Source organism: Nothoprocta perdicaria, unplaced genomic scaffold, assembly GCF_003342845.1.
Source record: "Nothoprocta perdicaria isolate Ctin4 unplaced genomic scaffold, notPer1 scaffold_93, whole genome shotgun sequence".
In the NCBI taxonomy this organism is placed as follows: domain Eukaryota; kingdom Metazoa; phylum Chordata; class Aves; order Tinamiformes; family Tinamidae; genus Nothoprocta; species Nothoprocta perdicaria.
In genome coordinates this window covers 2009361-2030067 of record NW_020456232.1, presented here as the reverse complement: position 1 = coordinate 2030067, position 20707 = coordinate 2009361, and the positions used below count along the sequence as shown (strand labels likewise).

The 20707-nt window shown below is 45.9% G+C and overlaps 1 protein-coding gene across 1 annotated transcript in view; it reads left to right on the top strand.

The window, feature by feature from the left end:
* Window positions 1–20707, top strand: part of JAG1 (jagged 1) — a 33467-nt gene that overhangs the window by 4610 nt on the left and 8150 nt on the right. Inside the window, exons 2-11 of the mRNA XM_026052901.1 lie at window positions 6390–6441; window positions 11647–11901; window positions 12863–12923; window positions 16581–16711; window positions 16981–17100; window positions 17511–17624; window positions 18167–18280; window positions 19088–19201; window positions 19611–19657; window positions 20050–20223. Coding sequence (XP_025908686.1) covers window positions 6390–6441; window positions 11647–11901; window positions 12863–12923; window positions 16581–16711; window positions 16981–17100; window positions 17511–17624; window positions 18167–18280; window positions 19088–19201; window positions 19611–19657; window positions 20050–20223 — 1182 coding nt within the window. The remainder of the gene's footprint in view (window positions 1–6389; window positions 6442–11646; window positions 11902–12862; window positions 12924–16580; window positions 16712–16980; window positions 17101–17510; window positions 17625–18166; window positions 18281–19087; window positions 19202–19610; window positions 19658–20049; window positions 20224–20707) is intronic.

Below are 20707 nucleotides of genomic sequence, written 5' to 3'. Positions count from 1 at the left end.
TTTAGGGTTTCACTTTTTTTCTTTTTTTTTTTTCCTTTTTTTTTTTTTCTTCCAGTTATCTTGCAGTAGCACATGCTCAACATTGTTTAAACTCTTCTTGATAAATCATCTTGGCACACCATCTTTGCCCATCTCATGGGCAACTGAGAAAAATCTTAGTGATAACAAAACACCCATCAGTCAGGTAGTATTCATAACATGATACCTCCTGTTGATTAATAACTTCAGAATAAATCCTCTCATCACTTAATTGTAGGTGAAAGGTTGCACTTGATCCAGAATGGGGCTGAGTAATAAATGACACTTGGAGCATAATTAGCATCCACCAGGCTGCTCTGTTCCAGGACTGCAGAGAATTGGTACATCCATTTGAATATTTTGGACTTCTCATTTACATGTTCTAAAGAGTCACTGCTCTCCAAGGCAGTGCAGAACTTCATCTTCCGGGTAAATCCATTTGACTGTCTTACCATAATACGTCTAAAAATAAATCCTCATCCCGCCTGCTCCCAGAATTCTTGCTCTAATAAAGGTCTGCTCCACTTTAACTTCAGTGGCAGCTGCGTTGGGCCTGGCGCTGTTCATTGAAGCTTATTCCTAAACTTTCTCAGACTACATCCAGCACTGTCAGCTTGTTTATGCAGCTGGAAATCAGCATGTCTGAAAGGAATAGCATAAAAATCAATGCTGTATGCTTAAAAGTTGAGTGAACTTGAGGCTAGTTTTGAAATAAAGGAGTTGTGCAGTTAGGAGAGGCGCTGCCTTGGCARTTCAAGGGGATGATGTGCAGCACCGGAGCCTTGCTCTAATTCAGGCCGTTTATTGCCGTTTCAGTGCATGAGCTCTGCAGTGTGTGTCAAGACTTGCAGCTCCTCAAAGTGTTTCTTTATATATAAAAGCAAAGATAGGGCTGACTCTGAAAAAAACAAAGCAAACTTGACTTTATATTTCTGCTGACCGACAAGAGTTTTATATGTTAATTGAGACATTTCTAATAAGTACTGTAACTGGAACACTATATAGGTCCTGCATGGGGAAAGATGTCAACAGCAGAAATCTTTCTCATTTTTTTTCTTGTTGCTCTGTGGAACTTATGGGTCTGTGGTCACTGCTCTGCAGCATAAATCGCACTCATTATTGCTCTAGTATGTAGAAGAAACTGTAAAATGTGGATAGAAGTGGTTAAGGTGGTTTGTAAATAGTCAAACGTGCAGAGTCCTTTACCAGCTCAACCCAGTTCTTGTGCACTTAGGTAAATAAGTAGAAAGGCTTCTTGTTCAGGCTTGCTCTATGTGAACCTGACTGTTTTGCTTGGCTGGCTACTAGGTATTCTCTCTATTAACCTTGCCACCCTTTTGTAACTGGTGCATTTAATTATCAGAGGGATGCTTTAAACAGGTAGGGGGAGTGATAAGAGCAGGTAATCTGCTTGTTGGGGAAGCTTGAAAGCGACCATTGACATCCAGGCCTAGCTGCGAGCCTTTGACAAGTGGAGTTTCATGAGAAAATAACTTTGTAACCAGATAAGGTGCTGATTAAAATGCTTTTGTAATACTTTGCAGCCCCATAGCTGAGATGACTTAAATCATTTGTGTTTTTTTGTCTTTTAAAAGAGAAAGAATTGAGATGCAGTAGCTTCTCTTTCTGTGAAAGAAAGCAAGAAGGAAGGAAAGTAAATGCAGGGACCCTGCGTGTCCCCCCGGCCTCCCAGCATGTTGTTTGACCGCAGCGTGCTGGGCCTGGCAGCGGGATACGCCGCAGCGCGGCCACCCAGACAGGGGCATTGGCTGCTAATATTGACCAAGAACAATAGTGCAGCCCTACTGACTGCAGCGAGGATTACAGCACATAATGGGGCCCATCCAAAAATAATGCTAATACAGGACAAGCAACAGGAAGCAGCAGTAGACTCAGCATTGCTCGGCTCCCAGACAAACCATGGACTTACTTCACACAATGGCAGCCCCAGCACATTATGTATTCACAGGATGCTCATGATCCCAGCCGGCTCGCCAGCTCCGGCACCAGCCGCTTCACTGGCTGCTTAAGCGCGCGCATAGTTTGGATAGTGGTACTTTTGTGCCCTTCATCGTTTGGCAGGAGGGTGGCAGCTGTATCGCACAGAAGGTCTTGATCTCAGTTATTGGCTTGGCTTGTGCTGTAAAAGGAGGGGAGCAAGTTTCTCCTGGAAGCTGCTAATAAAGTTAACAATTGTTTTCACATCCTCCGCTTTATGCGCGACAAAGTGTTTAGCAGCACGAAGGAGCAGCTCCAAAGGCAGGCGGGAGGAACAGGGTGCCACGCTTGGCTCAGTCTGGTGAGGCTCTTGGCTGGGCTGTGCCTGGGGCTTAGTCTGGCTCTTGGCCGTGCAGAGAGCACAAGTTGTATAGGGTGCCTCCTTATGGAGGTGGACCCAGGRATGAGCTGCATTCAGCAAAGGATTAAAAAAGGGTAGGTGTTTTCCCTTCTGTTCCGCAATATGTTCGTATCTCTGCATGATGAACCAGTTGTCTCTAGCTCTTTTGAAGACTTATTTGGTTGACAAAGCCCAGGGTGCGAGGCTGGCATGACACTAGTGCGTGTGGGGGGCGTCAGCGCGAGCCGCCTGACGGCAGCGCGGGATCCAGCGAGAGCCCTGCTGCCCTTCACAGGAAGGGTTTTGTGTCTGTGCCTGCGCAGAGGTGTCCTTCTGCCTGGGTGCTGGGCATGCTCAAGTGCTCCTCGGTGTCCCCCTTTGCCATCTCAGCTCCTTCTAGCAAAAGGCAGGCGGGGTTGCCGCAGCACTCGGTGCGTTGGCTGTGCGCTGCTCCGTGGCTCGYGGTAGCTGTGTGCTGGTTTCCTGGCTTCCTTAAGACCCAGATAGGGTGCAAGGACCCTTCAAAACTGGTCTTCGCAATGACATGTGGCTGGCAAGGCCATGAGGTGGATGTTGTTGGGCTTAACCCGATTTCCTTGTTTGCCAGGGTAAAAGGCGGCGCAGCATTTAGAATGCAAACTTCCCATGCATTTGTCTAGTCATGGTTTCACATGCTCAGCAAAGCGCTTGCATGGCTAAACCACAAGGAGGGGAGGGAAGAGGTTTGACTGGTTGCAGCCCTGTTTGGAAGGAAGGTTGCCCTCTCCCTGGCAAGCCTGAAGTTTCAGTCTGACTCTTGGAATGCCTATCGAGGGCCAACTACAAACCTACCTTTTCTGAGGGGATGTCCAGATGAAAGGAAGGAAGAAGGTAGTTCAACTTGGAGCTTTGAATACCTTCTACTTCTGTGAACCTGCTAGTATTTCATTCAATAACCTAGAACAGAGGTTGCGTTGCTCTTAAGGGATGGATTTTGAGGTTGTCACAGTTGTTCCTGAGTAGCATTATCAATGGATCAAGGCTGAGCCATGGTGGTTTGTCACCCAGGAAAAAGAGCTCTTGAGAATGGGTGCCCTTTGTGTGTTTTTRCTTGTGATCTCAGCCACTTCCATCCTCTCGCACTTTAACCTTTAAGATTTTTGCTTAATTTTTTACATTTGTCTGTGCTGACTCTGGGCACAGGCCCCTGGGCTGCTCTGGCTGCAAGTCCTGCAGCCTCCACTGGCCTCCTGCTCCCTCGGCAGGCAGAATCGCTGCATGCTGGGCAGGATCAGGGTCTGTGGCGCCTAATTGGGTGCGACTTGGGAAAGTTCCCTGCTGCCTTGTTGCCTAGGACGTTGCTTTGATGGAATAAGGTGCGTGATGGGGAATTCTTGTGCTTGGATATGTATTTATTCAAAGATGGGCAGAGGTCAGCTCTGGGCATGGGAAAGCTTAAACCTCCATGCTAGGAGTCATCATTCCTGAGATATCTTAATTGTTGATCTATAGAGTGGGGATGATAYGCGGTATTTTTTTTTCCTTTGTGCAGAGCTGCTTCTGGGGGACGGGGCAGAGCTAGGAGATTGTGAGAAGTYGAGGGGGCGCTTGGTCCCGGTACGGGGCTGTGTCCATGACTTGCGCTTGGAAGTGCCTTGTCTTGACTACGACGCTTTGTCCTTTCCTTGCGCTGCTGGGAAGGAGGGAGCTGAAAGAATAAAGTGCTGCTCTCTGTATCATCGCGTGTCAGGATGGGGACTCTTGTCTAAAATATTCAGAAGCAGAGAGCTGAGGAACGTGGAAAAAAGAACTGCTAGACTAGGTCTGTTGGCCTATTTTTCCTCCCCTCTTCTGTTTCCATCCTGTTAGGTAGAAGTGTCTCTTTCCGCAGCTCCTGTGTGGAGCCGGGAAGTGGTCACACAGCAGGCAGCAGCAGGAGCGATCCGAGCGAGCGGCGATTCCGCCTCTCCTTTCCTTTCCTTTCCTCCGGGGCTAGGTGTGTTAGTAAACACTCTTGAGAACCGACTGGGAACTGTTGCTATGAGTTTAGACAAAATATCTTCCAAAACAATTATGCAAGGCTGAAAGGAAAACATCCTTAACTTTATTGGAGGTAGTGCGAGTTGCCATAATTCATTCTCTATATCATAATATTTTTTCAAGCTTGCAGTAACATGTTGTGCTTCTCGCTGTTTGCAATTAAAGCAGGGAGGAAGCACCCAAAGTAGTGCAATATGTATCTGTAATGTGGCTCAGGGGTTATATGCTACTTCTGTTTTAAAATTCTGTAAGGACTTCTCAAAATCTGTTTTAGACTTTTAAACTCTTAATCCTGAGCTGCCTGGTGGGAAAGGGGGATTTTTTTTTTCTTCCAAGGTGTAAGACTTGTTTCAGAATAGTAACAATAACATGTAACTTTCATGAAATATTAACCAAAAATGGTTTGGGCCGAGGGAGCCTTTGCCCAGAAGTGAGGGCTCATGTCCCGGCTTGCCCAGCCTTGCTTACTTTTTGAAGCATTTTCCCACAGTTATCAGTGAGCAAAATGGAATCCTAGTCTGTTTTGAATGTGAAACATATTTAGGCTATATTCCAAGCTGGTGTCCGTCACAAACTAGGTTCGCCTTCAGAGGCTGCATGCTGTGTCCAGTCGTGAGAAAACAGTCCAGGATTTTTTCTTTTTTTTTTTTCTTTCTTTTTTTTTTTTTTTCTCTCTCTCTCTCTCCTCTCCCCGCTTCCTTTGCTTTGGAAGCTGCTTTTGCCCTTGCACCTTGGGCAGCTCCCTCCCAGCAGCGCGTTTGCGTTGCCAGTTACGGGGACGCGGGAGGTTTACAAACCACGACTGCACGGGCAGCCGCTGTGCGTGGAGCGGGATGCGGAGAAATAAACCTGGCCATGAGCAGCTGCTGGGGCAGGACACTACCCGCCTGCCCTGCAAAGGTGCTTTACTCATTCTTCTGTACCCATCACCATAAAGATGTTACCCTCATTACTGCTTTATATCCCTTATTTCACTTACTTGCTTATCAAACAGTAATTTTTTTGTATTTTTTCTTCAGCTTTTCCTTTTGATTTCTTGTGAGTCATCCCGCCCGCTCACACGCAGCTGGTTAAACAGCAGCTTTGAGGGATACAGGCAGGACCACAACCCAGCAGACCGGGGCTGGAGGAGGGGAAGACTCTCTTTAATGGCTCTTGTTCTCAAGTTAGGATCGGAGATAAAGGTGGCTGGATGTAACAGCTGGCCCCTTTCCAACCCGCAGCGTCACTCTGCCGAGCTCACGCGCATGATTGTTWTTGCTGGAGTGCTCGAGAGCTCCTGGCAGGCTCCCGCGTCTGCGAATGCGAACGGGCGCGCGCGGCGCTGCATCCCGCTCGCCAAGARCCCCGGCCTGCGCTTTGTGTTACCCTCCCTGCCCCCCGCCTTCCCAGGGCCATCGGCTCTTCCCGAAGTTACCTGATACTTGTGGGAGCAGCGCTGGCCCTCGGGCACACGGAGCGTTCAAAGGGGGTGCTGAAAGGCAGAGGCCCTCGAGATCGCGCTGTCGGGGCAGAGCGCAGCCATCTCCGACGCTCCTTGCTTTCAGCAGCGCTGGGGAAGGGACATCCAAACCTAGGGTTTCTTGCAACTGAAACTCTTTGAAGCAGTTCTTGGGTTCAGAGAGGGTGGTGAGCTTGGAGGAGGGGGCTGGTTTTTTACTTTTAATGCTACTTTGGTGCTTTCTCTTGTGCCCTTTCCTTTTACATGTGCAGTTCTATCCTAAATTGTGCTTATTTAGAGCCTAATGTGAGGCTGTGCTTCCAGGTTAAGTCCATGAGATGCATTAACCATGACAAAGATGAGCAATCCGGGGTGAAAGGTCTCTGCTAAGTCAGACTGGATAAGGTCGCCTAAGAGGCTACAAGAAGATCGTGTTTGTCTCAAGTATATCCTATTTATGTTTTGAAGTACACAGTTCTAGGGCAGACACCAGAAATTTCTTGAGTTAAAATTACCTTTATTTATTTTTACACTTGTGTTCTGGCTTTAAACTCTTGCATTTCTCTTTTGCAGAGATCCTACACACTGCTTGTTGAGGCATGGGATTACAATGATAACTCTACTAGTAAGTATTGGATTCTCTGATTTATTTGGTTTAAACTCCTTGATTTCCTGTCTATTGGGGGGGGGGGGGAGGAAGCCCTATTTCATTCTCACCTTTCAGACATCTCCCCAGTCTGCCCTGAACAGTCATGGGGGAGAGGGGATGCTCTGCCAGCCTTGGCTCTGAGCAGCTGCTCCAGGCTGCACTGTGGCCTCCCTCTCGTTGCGCAGAGAGTTGAGTAGCTTGCTGGCTTAGGCACCCAAGGGCTGATGCCTAAAAATACCTGTCCTTCCTTCTCCTTGGGGAGAATAAATGCCCRGTGTGTGGGGAAAGGGGTTTGTTCTGTTTTGTGGGATGCCTTTTGGCTTTGTTTCTTGAATGATATTCAGAAGCCTAAATCCTATTGACTGCAAAACTGAACCGAATGCATGTGCTGCTTATTTGGGGGGCGAGCGGAAGGCGCTGTGCAATTAAACCTGGTGCATCCATTCAGTTAATGACCATAGATGAGAAATGGGAATGATTTTCAGCTTTTGCCTCGAGGTTGGATGTGTAGGATTTAATAATTGGGGAAGGAAGAATATGAGCTGTTCTACTTATAGCCTATGGATACTGAAGTAGAAGGGCAAAATTACCTCTATTCTCAAGCTAGGGCTTTACTAGTGTGTGGGTGAAAAAGCTGCAGCAGAAAGAATGACTCTGAACTTGTGAACCTTTGTTATTACAAGTCTTTTTGCTTCCATCCAGAAGCAAAAGCAGCCCTGGGGCCCAYCTCCCCCAGGTGGTGCAGGAGCAGAGCTGAGTCCCCTCCTGGGTGTTTGGAGGCAGCCGCAGGGTACTGGGAAGGGCTTCCCATGTCATGTGGCAGGAGGAGACCCTTGCAGCCRTGTGTGCAGCACTGTGGGGTTTGTCGTGTGCACAGCGCTATAGGTTTGTCRTATAGGTTGATGCTTACCTCGAGTTCATGACTGTCGGGAAACTGCCCTTTGGCTCCAGGGGCTTTTCTGCACCAATCTTCTTTTTTAATGTATACAGGATGTCCTATTAATTCTGCAAGAGAAGAAATTCCMCTGAAAACGGTTCATATGACCATGAGTGATATCCATAATGTGCTTTACAGCCTGCCATGTCCAACACTGTTGCAGTTCTTGTGCTTTTAAGCCCTACCCCAGCCCCAGGAACGGGCCTAGAAAACTTTTTGGGTCTCGATTAGAAGTGTCTTATTAAGGAACAGAAAATACGGTGCTCTGGCAGCAGAGCTGTATCATAAATGGGAGATGCTTGCATTCAAAAGAAGGTCCTGTTTACRGTAGACTCTGAGAGTTTTCTCAGGCCGGGTCTCTGCCACTTGTACTATTATTAGAGCTCATCTTTTTTCATGAAACAACTGCATTTCCAAAGCCACACAATGAAGCCTTTCTTTGCTTTCATGTTCTGGATGTGTGATTGTCTTCAGACAGAACTGCCTCATTTTCTCTGCAGTGCATTTGACCAAGAGCAGACATGCCCTTGCATATGTTCCTGATTTACATTCCTGCACTAGCTTTGCTGTCACCTACTCATCTGTAGGTCCCTGCAGTTGCTATACTGCACAAGCCCTTCTCTTTGCACTGTATCACTTTACTTACAGTAGCTTTCCCATAACTAAGGAATAAGCCTCGAAGAACTAGTTGAGCTAGGGCTAAGCGACTGTCATGAGAAAATATGATGAGTATTTTTAGATGTCGATGGGATTTTCTTTTGCCCTAATTGCAGCTGAATTGTGAGCACTCTGTGAGAGCCCTTTTAAAAAATAGGGGGTTTAGGAGGCACCGTGTATTCTGCAATAGTTGTAGCATCCTGATCAATCCTGTCATTTGGAGATCCTCGAGTGGATGCTTCCTTCCCCCCTCTACATTCCTCTCCTCCTACGTTCCCTTTACCACACGCTCGCTCTTGTCCCATTTCCAAGCGTGGCTTGCAGTTAAATTCTGGCCCTGGTGAAGCCGATGAGACTCGTGCTTTGTTGGAGCCAAGATTCGACTTAAATGGTTTTCTTACCCCGGTTCTTGTCTAGATTCCATCTTGCTCCAGTCGCTTCATACATAAAGCTAATGGGGCCGACACTGCATCTCAAACTATGTCAAAGAGCTATTGTAAATGACTAGTATCGGTTGCATGTGAATTCCGGGCAGGCATAAGAGGCTTCAACACAATGTAAACCAAGCCAGAGCTGGAAGTTGTCTGAAGTAAAGACTTTCAAAAAAATAACTGTGGTGTCTGTGGCCACCCAAACTGCGTAGAGGCATCCAGGCTTTCTTGGTGTGCTTCCTAGGGCTGGCCAGTGGCAGGTTCTGAAAACTGGGCCCCTGAAGAGCAAAGGTGGGCACTCAAGACTGCTAATTTTCTCTGTGCTGAAAAACTTTGCCCTAGTTGCTCCTTGAATAAAGTCAGACTAAAGGCTTTGAAGCTCAGCCACCAAAAATAAATGAAACCACCAAATTTTCTAGCATCTAAGCGCGGAGTGGGAGTTTAAAACTATGCAGAAAGCCTCTCGTCCACTTCATAAGCCCCTTAGTGTTTCCTCTAACCTTTCTGTCTGCTGTCTGTCACGGGCTCCTGAGTCAAACGATGTTGAGAGGCTAATGAAGACCCCTTTTCTCTCAAGTCACTCTAGCCTTTTATTTGTTTTTTATTTTGAACTTAACCAGTGTGCTGCTTTGGGCTCGCACACTACGGGCTGAGAGTGGCAGTGTTGTTGCAATGCCTTCCTGAAGCCTGGGTCAGCACCCTTGTGTAAGTGTGGCCTGGCAGGTGGGAATAGGGAGGGGTGGAGAAACTGCTCTGCAAGAAGGAACTTGCCACAACTTCATTGTGAAAACTGTGGGTGACGGCTGAGGAAAAGGATCTGACGAGTCTGTGTGCCCTTACTTGGATTTAAATGTACAGTGACAGCTTTACAGCCTGTATCAAATGAAAGGTATTTTAGCCATGATCCAAAGTGAAATCGCAGCTTGTTTTCAGTTGGGCACTTACCAAAATAAAGTCGGGGGACTAATAAGGATGGTTGCGTCTACGTTCGGTAGTCTGTGCGTAAGGGCTTGAAGGAGCTGGCGGCTGGAGTTGAGATGTCGCAGTGGGGCAGCGAGGACATGTTCCCCAATGAGCTGACAAGCAGGGGAAGAAGGGTAGAGCAGAGGCGAGACGAAAGGGCTCTTTCTCGGCGGCACTTGTGTGTCTGGTGCCAAGAACTGAAATAGCCATCAAGGGTATGTTCCCAGCGGAGAACAGGAAAAGACTCTTCACAAAAGCAACGCAGTGTGCTGGGGGTGTGACAGAACTCCGCTGAGTGTCATTCCCCCTCTCCTGCCTATGGGAGAAAAGGATAGAGTTGTCTCACTCCCAAGAAACAGGATGTCTTTATGCACAGGCTGGGTATTTGGGGAAATGCATTCACTTCCCAGCTCCGCTGTAGATCGGGGTGTAATCTTGGCAAGGGCAGCAAAGCCATCTCCAGCACGCCTGAGTGCAGCCATAATTGCCTGCCTAGCTCCATTCAAGACGAGCAGATATGCATCTGCTTAAGTACCTCTTAGAATTAGTCTGTAATCTTGTTGATGAGATCTGAGAGTCTTACACCTGCACAGTACAGGACATGATATTGCTCTGGATATACCAGTATGGAAAAGTCCTTAGGCATCTGCATCGCTTGTGAATGRGTTTTGARCTAATAAAGGYCTAGATGCGTCGGAAAGTCTTAGGYGTAGATGTGGGGTTGGGGGCTTAGTGCCAATGAATAATAAAAACTGATTTAAATTGGAAACGTCATAAAACCAGAAATACCAGAAGGTGAATAAGAAGTTGTTGCCCTTGATTTCACACTGTAAATGCTTAATAAGCGCTGTAGTCTTTAGCCAAGAATACCTATATCTGTTTAAAATRTATATGTATTGACACTCTTCAGTTGTTGTTTACAGTTTTAAAGATAGTTAGGTTGAAGACTTGCTCCACAAGCAGGTGGGATCTAGCAGGGAATTGATAGCAGATATCTGAGACTTGAGGAGCTTGTTTAGATGTTCCTTTAGAAAGCTAAAAATCAAAGGCCCTTAACAATTCTTCAACTCTGCTTTATGTAAAATCCCCCAAATCGTTTTTAATTGTTGGAAAGACAAGTGAACATCAGTACTCTTTAATTTGTAGCMCTTGAATGTGCTAGTTCTTCACACGCTGCTAATACGTCACTGGCAAACTGCCCTTCTGCCTGAAATTCTTCTGTCTCTGGATTATGCTTCTCATATACAGAAAGTGCAGCCTGGCACTTTCTTTTAAACTATGTCTGCAGGGCCATTTGGGCTGCTTTATGATAAACTTTCACTCAGCAGTCAAGTGCTTGCTAGCAGCAGGTTGTACGGTGGTGTCAGATCATTTAAGTCACAAGGCCTGGACTACAAAGTGACATACCACAGATATGTACAATATTCTGTGCTAATGTGAAATATTATTCAAGCTGTAATTTAGACAGCTGTGGGTCTGTAAAAGCCAGAGAACTTTTGCTGGAGTTAAGCATTTAGCATGAAGTCTAAACTTTGAAATCTCCTATAGAGAGAAGGAGAATCTGTGATAAACGCAGTAATGTGCGTGCCTTCCCTGGAGCTCTGCTAAGCTTGAATTTTTAGTGTGGGCTAACACGTGAAAAAGAGAATTTCCAYGTTTCTCAGCCAGAGCCTATGAAAAAATCACTGATGTTGACTGTGTGCCAAAGCTGCTGCTTCTCAAGGGATTTGGGGCTCACCCTGGAATCCCAGAAGGCTGCAGGCTTTTCTTTTGTAGAGTCTGTGTCCAGTTGGTGGAGTGCCCTACTGTAGCATGGAATATTCCAGTGAGCAACAAGGCCAGTGCTAGTAACCGAGTTGCAGGGAAAAATGTATTATGTGCCCCTCTGCAGCTAGGAGGAGAAGCACCTCCATTTTCTTTAAGTGCTAGACATGTGGTTCGTGTTGAATGTCTTCACACTGAGAAATTGATAAGTGCCTGGCAAAGACTTAACAGTCCATCTCGACTTCAAGGCCTGTTTGGTTTGACATGGTGTATGAATGTTTCAGTTAGTAGTGTGGAGCCCTAGAACAGCTCTATCTTACTCTCTAAAATTAAAGCTCTGAAACCAAACCGGCTGACTCGGTCATGTCTATGCAGCTTGGGAACTCCAGTTTGGGAATATCTAACTCTGCTGTCTCTTCTCCCGTCTAGATCCTGATCGCATTATTGAAAAGGCATCGCACTCGGGCATGATCAATCCGAGCCGTCAGTGGCAGACTCTGAAACACAACGCGGGAGTTGCCCACTTCGAGTATCAGATCCGGGTGACCTGCGCAGAGCATTACTATGGCTTTGGCTGCAACAAGTTTTGTCGACCAAGAGATGACTTCTTCACTCACCACACCTGTGACCAGAATGGCAACAAAACATGCTTGGAAGGCTGGACGGGACCAGAATGCAACAAAGGTTTGTGACAGATGCTTTAACTGCAAATGGTCGGCAATTTTGGATGGGCTGGAGGACTGAGACAACTCCATTTCATATCCAGACTGTAGTTTGGTGGTATGCTAGTGTTAGGGTGAYAGGCAACCCAGAGAGCTCAGCAAGGAGAGGACTAGTTCTAGCCTTGTTTTAAAATCTTGGAGAGGTCTGAATATAATGAGGACTGGTGCCTTAACAAATGTATTCTTTCTGTGATTATCCCCATCTTTGCCCTTGGGAAGAGAGCCCAGCCCATTGACTTCAATGGGAGTTCTGCTGCTGACTTCAATGGCAGGATTTCCCCTTTGGTGCAGAACTTCAAGACAAGCAGGAAGGAAGAGAGACTTGYTCTAGAGGTGACCTGGCAAGTGCAAAGCTTTGGTGTTGAAAAATCCCAGGCCATTTGTTCCACCTGAGCTGCTGTTTAACATGCATATTAGGGATTGACGATTTCCTAGGTAATTTCAGAAGGAGAAAGCAGGACACTGCATAGGTGCAACAGACTATCGGCATGTCTTGCTGACTGAGTTTACCTGCAATTTGMATAGACGCTCATCTTAATCTGTCTGTGCAGAGATAGGGCTCAAAAGCAAATCCAGAGTACTTAAAAGTTGCTCTGAATTAGATATAGAGATAGGGGTGAGCTCTACAAAATGCAGAGAAAGGAAATCTGTAGGCTAGAAGTGACTTGCAGCTCTGTAAAGGGAGATTGCTTCTCTACCGTTGAGGCAACTCTTTGAAGAGTGTTAAGTGTGATTGTTCTGCAGAGGTGGCTGATAGATTCCCTGTTGTGGGGAACACCTACCYTAGGTAGACTTGATATGAGAGACACGCTAAAAACTTGGATTCTGTAGGATTATAGTGACAGAGATTAAAACCTTCCCACGGGCTTGCAGATGGAGGGAGCCGGCAGCCTGCTGATACTCCTTTTGTTTTGTTTTAACAGCTATTTGTCGTCAGGGATGTAGCCCCAAGCATGGTTCTTGCACAATTCCAGGAGAGTGCAGGTAAATGCTTCCCTCCCCTTCCCTCTCATTCCCCTCCTCCCCACCAAGTAACTAAAAAAACACCGGGATTGGGGAAGGAGGGTATTCTTGAGGTTCCACTTTTGACCAGGGTGCACTATTCATGCTGACTAATCCCAAATAAAATGGGGGGCAGGTAGGTTTTTAATGCACTGATAATTTTGAGGAGTGCTTAGTTTGTGAAATGGCAGTGCCCATTAGAGCTGTGGGATAGATGCTGTGAATACTGCCTAATTAGCACTAATTGCTCCTGCATAAATGGTGCAAATGTTTTGGGCTGTGTATGTTTGTTTTTTTCAATACAACCTGCTTAATAGGCTTTCTCCAGTAGAGTTTGAACTGCACCATGGCTACTTCTCTCTCCTCCCTTTCACGCCTGTGTTCCCCCTCTACTTTCCTCCACTCCAAAGTTTGCTTCATTGGTAGGCAAAAGTCAAGCATTCTTTAGAATGGGATTAGTTAAATCTCCCAGTTCCTTTGCTATTGTGAGCCAGGCTCCCGAGTGCTGAGAGGTTAATAGCTGGGATGAAATCTTGTCAGGAGACTGATGAATGCTGAATTTTGCTGCTGTTCTTTGAAGTCCATTCTGTCCTGGCAAGGAGACAATGAAAAGCAGAGTTCAGCCATAACCCAGCAATTAAATATTTGGAATGCCTCAAAATATGCACCATATATTTACAGCACAGGGATTTTTTTTCGTGTATCAATGGAGGGATAAGGACAGCAATAAATATGGATGGACATTTTTATAAACAAATGGTTGTAGCTTGTTTGGGGGAGCCCTTTATAAAACCAGTTTACAAAACTAACTGGTGGATTCTCCTTTGCTGGAAGCTTTCACATGAATTGGATTGCTCTTCTCAATAAACTGCACTTCAAGCAAGAATTAAATGTAGGGTGTCTGGCAGACTATACAGTGTAAGAGGTCAGCCCAGATCCCCACAGGAGTTTGTTCTTTCTTTTTATCCCTGTCATCTCTACTTCAAAAACAAACCAAAAGCACTTTCATCAAGGGGAATCCTTAGAGCAAAGTTAGAAAGTAACTTTTCATTCTCCACAAGAGAAATGACAAAGTAAAAGTCAAGCTCCAGGATGGACTGATAAGGGTTATACTAAGTGCTAGCAACACCTATATAGCATGGTTAACCCCAAAAAATACCAAATCTATTTTTTTTTCCTGTTTAAAAGACAAGTAGTAAGAAGCATTGGTGGGGGCTGGGGAGAAAATAGTGAGGAGRGGGTATCAGTCAAGGCTAGCAGTGATTTGTGCTTCTGTCATCAGAATAAACATGCCTTGCAGAGGTTGCTGTCTCCTAGTCAGAACAACAGGCTTTGTTTCCAGAGGTTTTTTTCTCTTCCCTTTCTCTTTCTAAGGCTCTTACCTCCCACTCACTGCCCAGACATGCACTAGTGCTCTTATTTACTTAAGGTGCAACTTTCCCACACTTGATTTGCATAGTCTTGAAACAATGCTGTCCTTCTGGTGCTTTCAGATAACTTCTGCCTGCCAAGTTAGACCAATATCTTTAAAGAGACTACAGAAACAAGATTTTATTTTCTCTTAAGTTTTGATGAGTCATGCAGCCTCTATGCTACCAATGCAATAGAGTTTAAAAATAACATCCCAGCAGAAACTGCTCTGGGTTCTGGTATAATAGACAACTTGCAAACACTCTTAAAATATCCTGTTCCCTCCTGGTGCAAGTCACTGGCTTTAATGCAAGCCTGCCAACAAAACCAAATGCAAGGAAAGTTAACTTTAAGTTTCTCACGAGAAACTGCTGCATACATATTATTAAACAAGAATTACTACATATTATTAAACAAGAATTACTACTATGAATCTTGTTTTAGAATGGATATCTGATTGATGGGATGGGTTTTTTATGCTTTGTTTGTTTTTTTTCTAAAGATGACCATAGCCCCACTCCTTTTTTTTTCTTTTTTTTTTTTTTCTTTGTTGTACTTTGAAGATAATCTTGGTGGGTTTTTTTTTTAAGTATGTTTTTTTTCTCTTTACACCTCAAAAAGCTTTAACTTGACCAAAAGAAAGAAGAGTAAAATTGTAGATTTGTATGCTGCTTTTTTCAGGTGAGGTGCCTTAGTTAGGCCTGCATGTCAGCTYACAGGCAAGTTGTTTTGAATGCAATAGGAGTTAAAAGGGGTATATTCCTGAATCTTTGTGCATTCTTTTTCTATTCCCTCTATGGAAGCACTTTCCAAGAGCTCCTTGAGAGGGGCTGTTTTGCTTGATCTGGGTTATTCTTTCATGATCTTTGTCCRCAAAGAAAAATAAGTTGGACTAACTCTTCTTTTGATTTGTTTTGTWTATATACACAAACTATCAAGTGTTTCCCACTGATTTTGAGTAGGCTGCTATTGAAGTAGTTCTTGAAAAAACCCACAGTTAATTAGGATGCACTTTGTCACCTGAGATTTTTTTTTAGAAGGGAAGTCAGACTTACCACTAGCTGTGTGTGATTAACCATTGGATAGATCCCTCCAGCTTTTTCCCATGAGAAGAAAATGCTGGTAAAAGAATAGTAGGGGGTTTTATAAATAGAAAGCTTAGCTGACTTCTGTGCCTAAACGGTTTATTTTCATAATCTAGTGACAGCTTAGTGCATAATTACTGATGATCAGTTACTCAGGACCCATTAAAGAAACGCATGTGGTACTTCACCAAACCCTTGCTTTTGAGTCTCAACTTGTCTTCCTTTTCTGTCTGTAGATGAACTTTAATTTGAAGCATCCCTGGTCTGCTTTGCCAGTGAGAACTGAAGTGAAAGCCAAAATAAACGTTCTTTTTAAGGGTGCTTTGCTTTAAAAGAGCATCTCTTTTAGTGAGGAATTCGGGTAGCTCATTGATAGCGGTAATAAATAACTAAGATAAAAATGATTAAGTCTTCTTCAGATAATGTAATTAAAGCTGCTTGGAATTGGGCACCTTTTAGTTGTTACCTGAAGAGAGCCTAGCTCGGGTGGAGCKCTGAGGTGCGCTGACAACAGGTTGCCTTTGAGCAAATGCAAGGTCCTGGCATGCGCTGCCCGCTTTGATGCGGTGCCGTGGCCCCGGCCCGCTTCCCCCGCGCGGCTCCRGCTCCGGCTCGGCGCAGGGCGCCGCGCTGCTCCCGCTGCCTTGCGCCGGCTCCGGGCTCCTGCTGGCGGCTTCACTCGCCTTCCTGAGAGCGCAGCAGGGCTGCAGTGCCTGGAACCTTGGATTCATGAGCCTCTCTGGAAAACTATTGTTTCCACCGCCTTTTCTTCGCCCCTCTCTCAGTTTATAATGCGCTCTGTCAAAGTCCAGAGATGGATTTGCAGTGCACRCCCACCCTCTCGGCCACATTTGTATGAGGCTCCAGAAAGAGTGTCATTGTGCTCAACGGCCTCATGCTGCTTCTTTCAGAACAGCTATTCTTTTGTCAGGAGTCGGCTACAGAGACCTTGGCAAAACTACTGAAATGTTTGTTTATAAGAAACCATCAAACAAACCTTGAATGGCTTCTCTACTTCTCCTCGTCCTCCCGTTCTGCCTCGTCTCTCTCGAGGCTTCAGAGTCTGACACTCACATCTACACAGAGCAATTGTAAGACTGGTTTCCCTGCTCTAATTTCCCCCCCTCCCCTTTCTTTTACGAAGGTGTCAGTACGGATGGCAAGGCCAGTACTGTGATAAGTGCATTCCACACCCGGGATGTGTCCATGGCACTTGCATTGAACCATGGCAGTGCCTCTGTGAAACCAACTGGGGTGGTCAGCTCTGTGACAAAGGTATGTGAATCTCACCAGAGCCAAGGGCACCCGTGGGCTCCTTGGGGAGGGTGAGTGCAGGCCAGTGCGAGTCCCCGGGGATGGTGCAGAGCCACTGTCCTTTGGCTCCTTGGTACCACGGGCTCTGCTCTTCCAGTGCCATTGGCATGTGCTTCATTTCCCTCCCTTCTGTCCTGCTTCTGTGGGCAGATGTATTGGATTAGGTCTCTGCACGCAGTGATATTTCTGTAACCATCGAGCTGTGGTTTTTGAGCTCTTGCTCTTTGCAGATCTGAACTACTGTGGGACTCACCCACCCTGTCTGAATGGCGGCACGTGCAGCAACACTGGCCCAGACAAATACCAGTGCTCCTGCCCCGAAGGCTACTCGGGACAGAACTGTGAAATCGGTGAGTGCTCCTGATGAGGCTACTGATCTGCTGCTGGGCAGTTTTTCTTTGCTAAGTGGCTGGGTTTGTTACACGGATGCTCTGTGCTGGGGAAGAGCGGGTTTCCCACAGTTAATTGTTGGGGAGAGCTACAAAAGTCCAGACTTGTTTCATCTCTGGCAGTTGATATGTCCCTAAGCCAGCCCCTGCTCACAGTTGAGCTGCTTTGGTTCCTGTGCGAGCAAGCGTGTGCCACAGTGTGCTGGCCAGCCTGGCATGGAGGGGGGGACTTCCTGCAGGTTGGTGGCCTTCGGATTCACAGTTCTCGGGATATACGGGGAGCCGTGAGGGTGGGCRCGGAGCAGGAGCGTGCGGGGGTGGCGGCGCCGCCGCGATGGTCTTGACCAGAGCCAGCTTGTGTCTCGGTGCAGCGGAACACGCCTGTCTTTCCGACCCCTGTCACAACGGAGGAAGCTGCTTGGAAACTTCCACAGGATTTGAGTGTGTGTGTGCGCCTGGCTGGGCGGGACCGACTTGCACTGATAGTAAGTGGGGGGCTTGGTTGTTCTGCTTGCTTGTTTTCCGAAACTGTTTGACAGTAAGAACACCCTAGCTGCTGTTTTACATCTGTCTTTCTAATCCTAGACAAACTCGCAGTGCTGCCTGCTTATCCTGGGCTAGCTTTGGCATTGGTTCTTCGCATCCATTTGTGTCACTAGGCACCCTTTTCTCCTGTGCTTGTCCTGGGGCTTTCCTTAAATGCGAGGCAAAAAGAACAGTCAACAGCTTCAAAAGAAGCAGAACAGACTTTGGGGGGATGTTTTGGCAGCTCTTAATATACAGTCCAAGAGACCTGTTGTTTCAAAATCTATCAAGTGTAAAATCTTTCCCTATGCTCTGTATGCTTTGAAAACCCTTTTACCCTTTTAAGGATTATTTTGCTAAAACATTAGCAGAAATTCCAAGTAGAAGCTGTTATTTTTCTGCCCCTCAAGATAGATCCTAGAAGCAGCAATCAAACGTATCAGTTGCTTTTTGGTTGCCTGCTTGGTAACAGAGCTGAGCCTCATCTCTTCCTGCGTTACAGATATTGATGATTGTTCTCCAAATCCCTGTGGTCATGGAGGAACTTGCCAAGATTTAGTTGATGGATTTAAGTGTATTTGCCCACCTCAGTGGACTGGCAAAACATGCCAGCTAGGTGAGTACTGTGTTTCTCTTCATTCTGTGTTGCTGGGGGGGGAAAAAGTTAGAGGGATCCTAGTCCTGCAAGCGTCTGGTCATGCCCACTGCTTTGTAAGTTATGTTGTGGGGATGTTCATGTTACTGAAACCTGTGGATATACTCTGGCAGAGTCCTGAGTTTTTGTTTTTGCAGGAGAAGGGCCTAAAACAGCTTAGAGTGGCATCCTTTCGTTTTTATTGCTGATGCGTGCTAGCTGGGGAGGAAAATAGTTAACTAAGCCAAGCARGCCTCCTTTAAACTGCAAATAGTGCAGTGGGGAGGGTGTATGTGTATGTGCAGGCCTTCCCTGCCTGCCCCCACACAAGTTGTGTCCTTGAGCCTGTGAGAAAGTTGCTGCCTCTCTTCAGCCACGTCAACTCCTCCAGACCAGGGAGTTCAGAGCCGGCTTCCAAAATGTGGATGATCTCAGGGCAAATGAGCTGTGATCTCTAGATCCAACTTTAACCATTCTCTGAGTCTGTGTGTGCCCTTCACGACCTGCTAATTCCAGCAGCGCTCCTGCCTGTGTGTGTGGAGGGGTCTGATTGAGGAGCCAGGCAATTATCACCTAATTGGCATAGCTGGTGTATTCTAGTTGCAGAGAAAWTGCAGGAGACTTCAAAGACTGAGGCAGGATTGACTCCTGTTCTCTGCAATCACCTTAATCCAGGCTGTGTATTGCAAGTTCCTCTGAGATGGGAACTGCTGGGAGAGCAGACTGYTGGCTTCCCGTGGGTCTGCCGCCCCTGGAGCAGCTCATGTGGCCCGTCCCCTTGTTTTCCAGATGCGAATGAATGTGAGGGCAAGCCCTGTGTCAATGCCAACTCCTGCAGGAACCTGATCGGCAGCTACTACTGTGACTGCATTACCGGCTGGTCTGGCCACAACTGTGATATAAGTGAGTGTCTGGAGCCCCACGTTTGTTAAGGGCCAATTATGTGTGTTTAATGCATGTATTTCACTGAGTTCTCAGCTCCGCTCTAAATATCGGGCAGAGTCGTAGTTGTTTTTAGAAAGGGAGTAGTTGGTGTGGAATGAAAATACACAATTTTATCAAACTCATTAGTCCATAACATAGCTATATTCTGATAAAGTGACTAAAACAATGATGTGAAGTTTCACTAACTCTAGTAGAARAATCACTAAAGGTTCCCACCCATTATAATAATCTTATCTCAAGGGAAGGCATGCAGGAAACTTGACAAAAGGTTTATCTAGTTGCAGTCTTAGAAGGACTTGAACTCTCTATCTAGTGTAAATTTTTTTTTTTTTTTTTTTGCCTTCTAACCATGCTAATTTTACTGCAGATATTAATGACTGTCGTGGACAATGTCAGAATGGAGGTTCTTGCCGGGTAAGCAACTGGTTTTGATTTGGTTCCTGCAAGTTTGCAACAGTAACTAAAACATTTGGATCTAAACACAAACAGAGCAGGAAACAGCCCTCAGGTGCAGTCCAGGTGCACCTGGTCCTGCCCTGGACAGCAGCAGCAGGGAGATCATCTTTTAATTATGAATACATGTAGTATTATATATGTATTTTTATGTACAAATTTATATAGTATATGTGTTCTATAAAAATGTATTTGTGCATATGTGTTTGTATATACATATATACACACATACACACACACACACACATTTGTTTGTGTAGCTATATGTCTATGCCCACTCATACATCGTATATGTGGGGGAAGAGAAAGAGGAAACCAACCCCACAACTTTCAACTTTCTTGTTCCTTCACAGGACTTGGTTAACGGTTATCGGTGTATCTGTTCACCTGGCTATGCAGGAGATCACTGTGAGAAAGACATCAATGAATGTGCAAGTAACCCTTGCATGAATGGGGGTCACTGCCAGGACGAAATCAATGGATTCCAATGTCTCTGTCCCGCTGGTTTCTCAGGAAACCTCTGTCAGGTAAGAGRCGCGGGTGAAAGGCGGCCTCGCCGCCAGTGGCTTTTCCAGCAGGGCTCTGCAGCTGTACCCTGAATACCTTGTACCCACTGGACCATAGTATAAAGTCATCCTTGGTATAGCTGTCAAGCTGCCAGGAAAGTACTTGATTTATATATATATTAAAGAAACAACAGGAGGAAAAAAAAAAAAAGGCTCTCAGACTGCTGAAGAATCTTTTTGTTAAGCAGATTGCAAGTGTTTGCATGTCAGGTTTTGTTACATGCTAACTATTAGCTTTCAGTGCCTGTTTAATATCGAGGGCTGTCTGTTGAAATAGCTGCAAGTCTAGCTGAACTCTGTGCATTATGAACAATTCATTGAGGCAGTAGATAAAAAAGGTCAGATTCCACGATGTCTGCTTGGCGTAATGAGGGAAAGCTGTGATAAAACTTCTGTTTCACTCAGTTCCCTCCTCCCCTTTTCTCATTTTCCCCTCCTTCATTTC